At 60.5% G+C, this 9,388-nt stretch overlaps 1 protein-coding gene across 1 annotated transcript in view; it reads right to left on the bottom strand.

Moving 5' to 3' along the window:
* Positions 1 to 292: 292 nt before the first annotated feature.
* VWA2 (von Willebrand factor A domain containing 2) overlaps positions 293 to 9,388 on the bottom strand; it is a 35,476-nt gene continuing 26,380 nt past the window's right edge. The window contains exons 7-13 of the mRNA XM_004680991.2: positions 7,929 to 8,062; positions 7,253 to 7,385; positions 4,552 to 4,607; positions 4,093 to 4,200; positions 2,449 to 3,021; positions 1,074 to 1,625; positions 293 to 444 (exon numbers count right to left, since the gene is read on the bottom strand). Of these exons, the coding sequence (XP_004681048.2) occupies positions 293 to 444; positions 1,074 to 1,625; positions 2,449 to 3,021; positions 4,093 to 4,200; positions 4,552 to 4,607; positions 7,253 to 7,385; positions 7,929 to 8,062 (1,708 nt within the window). The remainder of the gene's footprint in view (positions 445 to 1,073; positions 1,626 to 2,448; positions 3,022 to 4,092; positions 4,201 to 4,551; positions 4,608 to 7,252; positions 7,386 to 7,928; positions 8,063 to 9,388) is intronic.

Here is a 9,388-nt window from a genome sequence, read left to right on the forward strand (position 1 = left end):
CACCAGAACCCCTGCTCCCTGGGAAGCCCGCCTGCAGGTGGGCAAGCCAGCCCTCAGAGGAGCTGTTTTCTGGTGGCTGTTTGGTCTAATTTCCAGGTGTGGACAGGAACTGCAGGTTCCGTCTGCTCCCTCCCTCCCTCCCTCGCAGATCATCCTCTTCCTCCTTCTCTCAAGCCTTAGCATCACCACCCCTCCCCCTCAGCAGGAACCCATTCCCTGAGCAAACAAACACACGTAGAACTTGCTTCAGCCAAGGGCCTGTGGCCCGGCGGGCTCAGAACGCCACCGCAGCTCAGGCGTCCAGCAAGCCCCACTTACGGTTCTCGCAGTGCGGGCCCCCCCAGCCCGGCCGGCACTCGCAGCGGTAGCTCCCAGGCTGCAGGATGCAGGCGCCCTGGTTCATGCACGGGCTGGGTTTGCAGAGGTTCACCGGCCTCGTGGCTTCTACGGGAGTAAATGAGTCCGCCAGGCCCCGCCACGGTCATCCCCAAGCGCCTACTCTAAGGAAACCCAGCCAGACGGGAAGCCTCGAGTGGGTGGCTCCTTGGGCCCCTGGGCAACAGGCCAGCACATGGCTGGTGCTTCCGACGGCTTGGTTAAGGGGACCCACCTTCCACCCAGGTCCCCAAGGTGCATGAGGGGTCTTAGGTGTGCTCCATTTACTGTTATTACAGCCACGTGTTTTTCAGAGGCAGAAAGGAGGTTCTCCCTCCCCGCAGGAGGCTGGGAGTCGGGCTGGCCTGGCTGCCTCTGTCCTAGCTCTGACCTCCTTAAGCCTGGTCACTGTCACCCCGGGGCCCCTAGGCCCTCGGGGCTCTACGGGAGTCCCAACAGTGGCGTCTGTTCAAACGAAGCACGTAATCCTTAAATTTGGGAAGAGGGGGTCTGTGTCCCTGACGTTCTCTACACCCTGAATGCCAAGGCTGTGCCCTGCAGGTTGGCTCAGACCCCTCATGCACCTGGCAAGCAGAAAGCACCCACAGCGCTGGGAGCAGCTGCTGTCCTGTGCTGGTGTTCGGGAGGCCCAGCACCCATCCCTGGGGCCAGCCCCCAGGGTGAGGATCCCTCCTCACCTGCACACAGCCACTCGATGAGCGGGTCCTGGTGCCAGCGCAGGTCCTCATAGGCGGCCACGTGGATCAGGGCGTCTCGGGGGCCTGCGAGCCTCCGCAGCTCCCCACTCAGGACGGGCCCCACGCCCACCACCAGCACAGAGATGCCGTTGCTCCTCAGCTTCTGGGCAGGGCCAGCCGCGTCCTCCACACCTGTCCCGCCCGTGAGCACCACCACAGCCTTGGGGACCCCAGGCCGGGCACCCCTCTGGACAGTCATCACCTTGTCGTGGATGTGCAGCAAGGCCCTGCCCACCGAGCCTGCCCCGCCCAGGTAGGGGGCCTGGCTCATGGCCCGCAGCACAGCCGTGCGAGTCAGGTGGACGTCCAGCCCAAAGGCCGTCTGGACCAGGCCGCCGTACACCACCAGACCAATCTGTGTCACGTCAGGGTTCACGTCAAACTGGAGAGCACAGCTTCTCACAAAGCTCTGCATCTGGGCGAAGTTCCTGGGGCCCACTGAGGCCGAGGCGTCCAACATGAAGACCAGGTCCAGCGACTGTGTCCTGCAGCCTGTGGAAACAACAGGGTGGGCCTCGGGGGCAGCTCTGGACAGCAGAGTGGGAGCTACACTAGCTTAGGAAGAGCCATATCTGCTCACCTGCCATCTGTCAACTGCCAGTCCTCCCCCCACCCCTAGGGTGTCAGCAGGACAGCCAAATACTTAGCTGGACCCCACTCCTAGCCTCCCTGGCAGCTAGGTCCACCTGCTGGGACGGACATGCACTCCCACCAGAAGTAATACTCATCTCCCACCTCCGTGGAGTAGAAATTGGGGCCTGTCAGCCATTCCGTGCCATCTTCAGCCATGGCCAGGCACCTGCCCACCCATGGGAATGGCTAATCCCAGGGGCGGTGTTCTCCCGAGTGCCCTCTAGTGGTGGGTCGTGGGATCAATTTCATTTGCTGGGATGTATCACAGAATGAAGCCAGAATGCACCCCAGGTAGAAAAGCCAAGTATTTCATAAAACATTCGTGTGTGAGCGTATGTACGTACGCATGCACATTCTGGGAGTGCATCTGAGGGCTGCAGGAAGAAGCTGGGAAGCTGCTTTTCTAGAGCACGCGCAGTACCATCAGAGCTCCTTGGTAACCAGAATTACTAATGCAGCTAACCGAGTACAGGCTCTGTACAGTGTACACGTCTCCAGACTCCCAAATGCCCTTGGGAAGGTGCTACGATCAGTCTCATTGACCAGTACACTGAAGTTACGTGGCACATCGTTCCAGCCCCTAGCGCAGGCAGGCATGGGGTGGGAAGGCTGGGATTGCCCCGTGATGCGCTGACCCTGGTCATCACGGCTAATCTGCAGCTGACACAGCAGGGGACCTTACCTGGCCGCAGGCGGCCACACAGCTTCCGCTGCAGCTCCGGGATTTTGTTGAACAGGTCCTGCGGGCCCATATAGGCCATCACGTGCTTCGGGCTGCCTGTGACCTCCTCCAGCTCAGCCCGCACGGCCTCACTGCCCACGGCCAGCAGCAGCAGCTCTCGGGCCCTCGCGTGACGCGCCGGGCTGGCCACCTCGTCCTGGGAGTGCGATTCCGTGAGCAGGACCACCACCCTGCGCGGACGGTCCTGGCCTGTCCTGGTGGCGCTCCCAAAGCCTCGTTCTGCTGCCTGCTGCAAGGCACTGCCCGTCAGGGTGGGGCCGCCACTGTAGGGAAGGCTGTCCAGGCTCCTGACCAGGTCTGGCACATCCTGGTACTCGCCCACGGGCACTGCCACCACCAGCTCCCGGCTGTACCGAGCCACACCCACGCGGGCCTGGGAGTCCTCGCTCAGCGTGGCCTGCACGAACCGCTTCACAAAGGCCTTGGCCCGCAGGAACCCCTCCAGAGTGGTGCCCGCCGAGCTGGCCAGCAGGAAAAGGACGTCGATTCTGCAATCCAGGCTCAGCTTCGGGGCTGCAAGAATCGCAGCAGCGATCACCCCGTGGCTACTGGGAGCATGCAGGTACCACCGGGACATCCGCCCACCAAGGGGGCCTGGAGAAACCCACCTCCCAGGAGGGAGACACGCCTGGGAAACTGAGGCTCCAGGGACTTGGTGAGCAGAGCGGACAGTCAGACAGGGCTAGCCACAAAGTGTGCCCCCCCCCAACTCCTGACCACTTCTCAGTAGGGAATGTGCCACTACCTTCTGACTGTTTTTTCATGATTAGTGCATCTCATGTCCTGTTTGGCAAAACGCCACTTACTTCCAGAAGCTTCACTGCTCTGCCTTTTACATTCCCCTGGAAGTGATTTTCATGTAGCTTGCTAGGTAGGGGGTCAAGCTTGATTTCTTCTACGGAGGCCCATGGACCTGGCTCTACACTCTAAAAAAGCTGCTGAACAAGCCCCTACTACCTTTCAAGCGCTGAGCTAAGTACTTTACATACATAAACTTATTTCCAGCTCCCAATAATCCTGTGAGTTAACAGCCAGCCAGAATCATCAGCTCATTATCCCTTCTCTCCAGGCTCCTACCCCACTCCTTAGCTTGGGATAGAAGTGCTCAGTCTGACCCATTTGCCTAATATTTACGGCAACAAAAACTGTCCAAACATGTGTCGTTCATTTTGGTCCTTTATCCTACATTAAAAAAAAAAAAAAAAAAGGAGAATCTTTATTTCATACCTTCCAAAGCAAACGGTACTAAGAGTCCTTTCCCCTCTCCCTGGAAGAGGCGAGAAAAGACTCTGTCTGAACCAGGCCCCAGAGCGGGGCCGCCCCCTGCAGCTGGACCCTGCCATGGTACAGTACCGAGCAGTGGTCATTCTACAGCCAGGGGACCCCTGTCCCAGCCAGGGCCTCACCAGCTCAGTCACATGTGTAGGGAGCACCGCAAACTTGACCTCAGATCAGGGGTCTCCCTGCAAAGCGGGTGGCTCTAAAACTCAAGGGCCAGTTTCGACCTAACAGCTAGAAGGACAGAGGGGAGAGGGGAGCGGGATGCTGTGCCCCACCAGCCAGCGGCAGCACCCCCAGGCTTACCACAGCTGGGCTCCCCTCCGAAGGCAGGTGGGCAGAGACAGTGGTACCTGTCCAGTCCTTCTGGAACACACGTGCCTCCGTTCTGGCAGGGCTGTGAGTCACAAGGACCTACCAGAGAGATGCCCATTAACAGCTGGACACATCAGCCCCAAGGCGTGAGGCTGGCAGGACGCCCTATCCCCAAGGCCAACCCTGTCATTCATTCCCCCAGACCACGAGGAAACTGGGCACACGCATGTGATGGGCTGCATGGTGCGCCCCAATTTCCTATGACAAGTCAAGTCCTACCCCCCCCCCCCCGTAGCTTAGAAAGTGGCTGTATTTGGAGCTAGGGCCTTTGAAAAGGAGATTAAGTTTTGCCGCAGGTGAGAAGACTGTGGTGGCAGGAGATGCACCTGTCCAGGAGGGCACCCCCCATTAGAACCCCCAATCCCAGGACCCAGGAAGAGCGGACGGTACCTGGGCAGGTAGTCCTGTAGCAAGTGGCAGGGTGGGTCAAGAAAACTTTCTTCCAGCTACACACCAAGGAAACAAATGGTAGAGGTCAAAGGTTTTCCAGGAAGGTCATTTTAAGTACTAAAAGCTGAAATAAGCTGCTAGCTCAGAAGCGGGTCAAGGAAAATGCCATCTGGTTGTTTTTTGGTTTTTTTTTTCCTTGAATCTACCTCAGTTTCCATGCACACACAGAGGAGGGATTGTTTCAAACTACCCAGAGACGATTAAAAGATAATGCAAGTTTACGTCACGTCAGCAGAGACGCGGCCTGTCTGGAGTGGGGCAGCTTTCTATGACCAGTTAGTCTCTGGGGCCAACTTCGCGGTGGGTGGGCCGTGCCGGGGGCGCTGCCGGGACCCGGGCACCTGGGCTCAGGCTGTGTGATCCCAGGCCAGGTGCTTTCCTCCTCCGGTCCTCAGTTCTCTCTTCTAAAGAGTACCCATGCGTAATTTTCAACTCAGTGGAAAGAAAGGAAGCTGAAAGACTGCGCCCACACCCCCTCTCTTCACCCCACCTGGACACACACTGTGCACGTGAGCAGCTTCACAGCTCAAGAGGAAGCTGACACCACCAGCCGCCACGGCCTCTGAGGCCTTTTGAGCATTAACATTCTGAGGCAGCACACCCCCACTATTCCTGGGGGCTTCCACGCGCCCACCATCCCCTCAAACCCACCGCTCCCTGAAGTTAGCTGCCTCCTCCAGGAGTGGTTCAGAGGGCTGAATTATGTTGCCCCAAGTCACATGGTTACCAGCACGGAACAAAGCTGGGTCCAGAGACCCCCACCCAACTGCCAATCCCCTCTCTGGGGCTCATCTTACAAATTTCCCGAGTCCTGGGTGCTCCCGCCCGACCCCAGGGGCAGCGCCCCCTCCTCTAGACTGACAGCGGCTCACCTAAGGGGAGTCTCCTTTTGGGCCTGGCAAAAAATCCTCTAGTTTTCCAAGGAGCACTTCTTCAGTGACGGGCCCAGCACTGCCTACCCCAGAGACAGGCTGACTGGGCTCACTCCAGACAGGGTCTTTCAGGGGCAACAACATCCACGCAGAATAAAAGCCAAGTCAATGAAGGACTCAAGGAGTGGCTGAAACCCCCCGTTTGCCAAGCTGCCAGCTGGTTAGAGAAATCTTCCAACTCTCCGTGTTTGACTCCTCCTGACCTCATCAAACACATATCCTCACCCAGAAAGTTCCTCAGTCCCGCCCTTCCCCACCCAGGCTGCCTGCTGGCACAGACGCGTGCCAAGGGTGGGCCTGGATCTGAACTGGCTCATCCGGCACCTCCTTCAGTTCTGGATGCAGCTCCAGCTCTCTGCAAGGCCACTGCAGCCACACCCCAACCACCGCCCACCCCAGCCTGTCAGCCCGCATCATTCTCTGCCGCACTTACCGCCACCCGGTGGTGCACTTTAGGCACTCAGCGTGTCACTGCTCCTCACCCCACCACCCTGTGAACTGACATGCTGAGCCCCCCAGTACCTGCACAGTGCCCAGAGCCAGGGGGGCCCGCAGCGAGTAGCTCTGGAGGGAGAGAAGCACCCCAGACCTGGTCTCAGGGCATTTTAACGTGCCGGGTGCTCTCGGCGGCCCGGTGGGGCCTCAGGTCCCTGCGGCTGCAGGGACAGGCAGAGGGCTGTGCAGGGAAACCGGCATGACATGTCCAGCAGCTGGCAGCGGTGTGTCAGCCCAAAGCAATGGCCAGTGTGGGACCCAGGAGAGCGTCCTCTCCTGGCGCTCCCGGCTCACAGAGCCTGCACCTCTGCTACCTCGTTCCCAGGCACCTTATAGGATTGCTCCGACGGGCCCCTCCTGGCGCCTGGGTTTCCATCCAACGGCCTCTCAAGACCACCAGCTCCTCGGGGCAGCCTGTCCCCCGGTGCACTGCCTGGCTCAGCGGGCGCTGAGGACTGCTCCCCGGGGGGACAGAGGAACACCTCCATACTTGCAAGAAACCTCCAGGAGCCTCTGACATGGCTCAAAGCCCCACTCCCCTGACCCCCCGGGGCACCCTGGCTGCCAAGTGGCCTGGGACCCTGCCGAGGGGGCAGCCCCGAGGCCCAGCCCGACCCTCGCGCCTCCTCGGCAACCCACGTCCACACCGTGCTCCTGCTCTGAGCTCACGGTTCAGGGCAGACCAGGGGCCAAGATGCAGGGGGCGCAATGCCACCTAGGCTCCAGAAAGGAGCGGGGGTGGGCACCAAGTGCCGAGCAGAGGCACTGGGTAGGAGGTGCTCCGGCTCAAGCACCGGGACGGTCGAGGGCCTCAGGGGACTGGCCGCAGCGGGCAGCAGGTGACCTTAACTGCCTGAGCTCGGGCCTAAGAACCAGCCGGCCACAGCCACTACAGCCGGAATTCACCGAAGCCTCTTGCCTGGAAAATTCTTGTGGACGTGGACATTGTGTTATCAAAGAAGCCAGTGGCCAGTCCACTGTCTCGCGTGCACGCCTCGGGGCTCCCTCCCTCGCCGCCCAGCCGTGCGCTCTGTCCCGGCACCCTCGCTCCCGGCAGCGCCTGGACAGTGTGTGACTCTCTCCAGAGCTCTGTCCCTGCGGCCGGCAGGCCTCCGGGCACATGGCAGCGGGCTCTAGTTGTTCTCTGCAGCTTATGAGCACTCAGCCTTGGGGGCCTCCCCCCCGCCCCGGGCTCTGACCCCAGACCGACGAACCTGGAGAAGGGACAGAGTGTGGTCAGCATGGCGTAGGTCCTCGGGGAGCCTCTCCAGCACAGGGCGTGGCCAGCAGCTTCCCTGACGGTTTCCAGGGTCTTGCGCTCACAGGGGTGAGGCTGGACCCTGCAGGCTGTGTCCACGGCAAAGGCGGGGTTACGCTGCTCTGCCCTCCATGCCCCACACCCTTGCCGGCTCCCTGCTGCCTCACTCAAGGCTGAGCACCCCAGGAGGCGTCTGCTCCCCAGTCGCAAAGGCCCTGCCCACGCAGCCCCCATGTCCTGCACACATGTGCGTGTGAGCACCGTACAGCACCCTGGCCCCTGGCTGAACCCTGAGGAAGCCGACTCGGGTCACACCCCAAGCTGCAGTTCTTGGTGCAGCCCTAAGTGGAGGAGCTGGCTTGGTGCTTTCTCCTGAGCGGGGGAGGAAGGGCCCTACAGACCTGGGTCCCAAGTCCCCACCCCACCCCCAGGTCAGTCAGGTGGCCCAGTTGAGACACTCACAGGGCCTGACTGGGGTGGGGGACAGAGCAGAGCCAGGGTGGAGGCTCGTGGCCTCCAGCCGTCCTTCCTTGCTCCCTCCCTGGTGGTCCTGGCCACCGGCGGGAGCCTTCCCATTGCCACACCCGCTTCCATCTGGGAAAGCTCCCTCCTCCCACGTCCCGAGGTCTCACCTGGGCTGGCGGTGGCGCAGACGGCAGAGCTGGCGAGGGCGCTGAAGAAGCCATTGGTGGCGTCCTCCACCTGCTCGGCCATCAGGACGTGCTGCTCCCACGGCTCGCTGGCCAGCGCCTGCAGCGCCTCCCACCTGCCCCCGAGCCCCAGCAGGGAGGTTACCAGGGCTCGCTGCCCCCTCGGCCCGCCCATCTCCTGGACGTGGCCTCCCATGGATGGCTACGCCACCCCAATGATCAGAAGCCACCAGGCCGCGACCTCATCTATCTGGGATGCGGGAAAGGTCTGAGAAGAGAGCCACAGGCAGACGCAGGGCTGGGGACTCTGGCTGTGGGCTCCCCAACCTCCTCTGAGGACAACTCCACACCTGAGGCATCCTCTCCGCTGTCAGATGTGGGTCAGGCAGTCAGTCTGGTTCTATAGTCATAGCCCATGAGGAAAAAGGTAACCAGAAAGGTGACAAGGGAAACGGGTTCCAGGTGACAGGAGAGGGCAACTAAGGACAGTGGGAAGTAGGAGGCCACCGAAAAGGCGCAAACGTGGACACAGAATGCCAAGGGGGGCAGGTGAGGTGGGCGGAGGAAGCTGCTCTACGTCGACAGCCGGAGGCAGGCCTGCAAATGTGATGCTGAGTTGGGGACCCCGGAGCCCCGGGGAGGGGCCCATGGCGTTGCCAAAACCTTTGTAAGAAAACAGCGCCGGAGTAAATGCATTTAGAGCCCTACCCAGCCAAAAGTCATCAACACAGGCCATAGCTTGACAATAGGCTGAGACTGCATTTAGTTTTAAAAGCCACTTTTGAAGACCCCCCAGAACCCCACCAACTAGACTCCCCCTGGTACCGAGCACAGGGCCTGGCCCACAGAAGGTGGCCGCTCAGCTCTGGCTACATTCCTGTCCGAATGTGTAGCCCGCTCATGTCCTTCCCCTGCTCAAATCCTCCAAAGATGTGCCAGTGACTCACAACAAACATTAAAGCCTTTAGCACGGCCCCCAGAGCCCCAGAGTGCCGTGTGTCCCTCTTCTGCCTTATTCTTGGATGTCACTGCTTGCTTGGGGGCTCCAGCGGCTCCCGGGCTGTCTCGACATTCCCAGGACAGCCTACAAACAGCCTTTGCACCTGCCATCTGCTCGCCTTGTCAGCGCCTGTCCTGGAGAGCTGAAAAGTTGGTTCCTCAAGTCTGCTTGAAAATCAGCTCCTCAAAGAAGCTGCAACAGTCCTCCCTACCTGCAGGAGTGAGCTTCACAGAGCTGAGTCCTCCCTACCTCCAGGAGTGAGCCTCACAGAGCTGAGTCCTCCCTACCTCCAGGAGTGAGCCTCACAGAGCTGAGTCCTCCCTACCTGCAGGAGTGAGCTTCACAGAGCTGAGTCCTCCCTACCTGCAGGAGTGAGCCTCATAGGGCTGAGTCCTCCCTACCTGCAGGAGTGAGCCTCACAGGGCTGAGTCCTCCCTACCTG

The sequence above is a fragment of the Condylura cristata genome, unplaced genomic scaffold (assembly GCF_000260355.1).
Source record: "Condylura cristata isolate star-nosed mole 26May11 unplaced genomic scaffold, ConCri1.0 scaffold00011, whole genome shotgun sequence".
NCBI classification, from domain to species: Eukaryota; Metazoa; Chordata; class Mammalia; order Eulipotyphla; family Talpidae; genus Condylura; species Condylura cristata.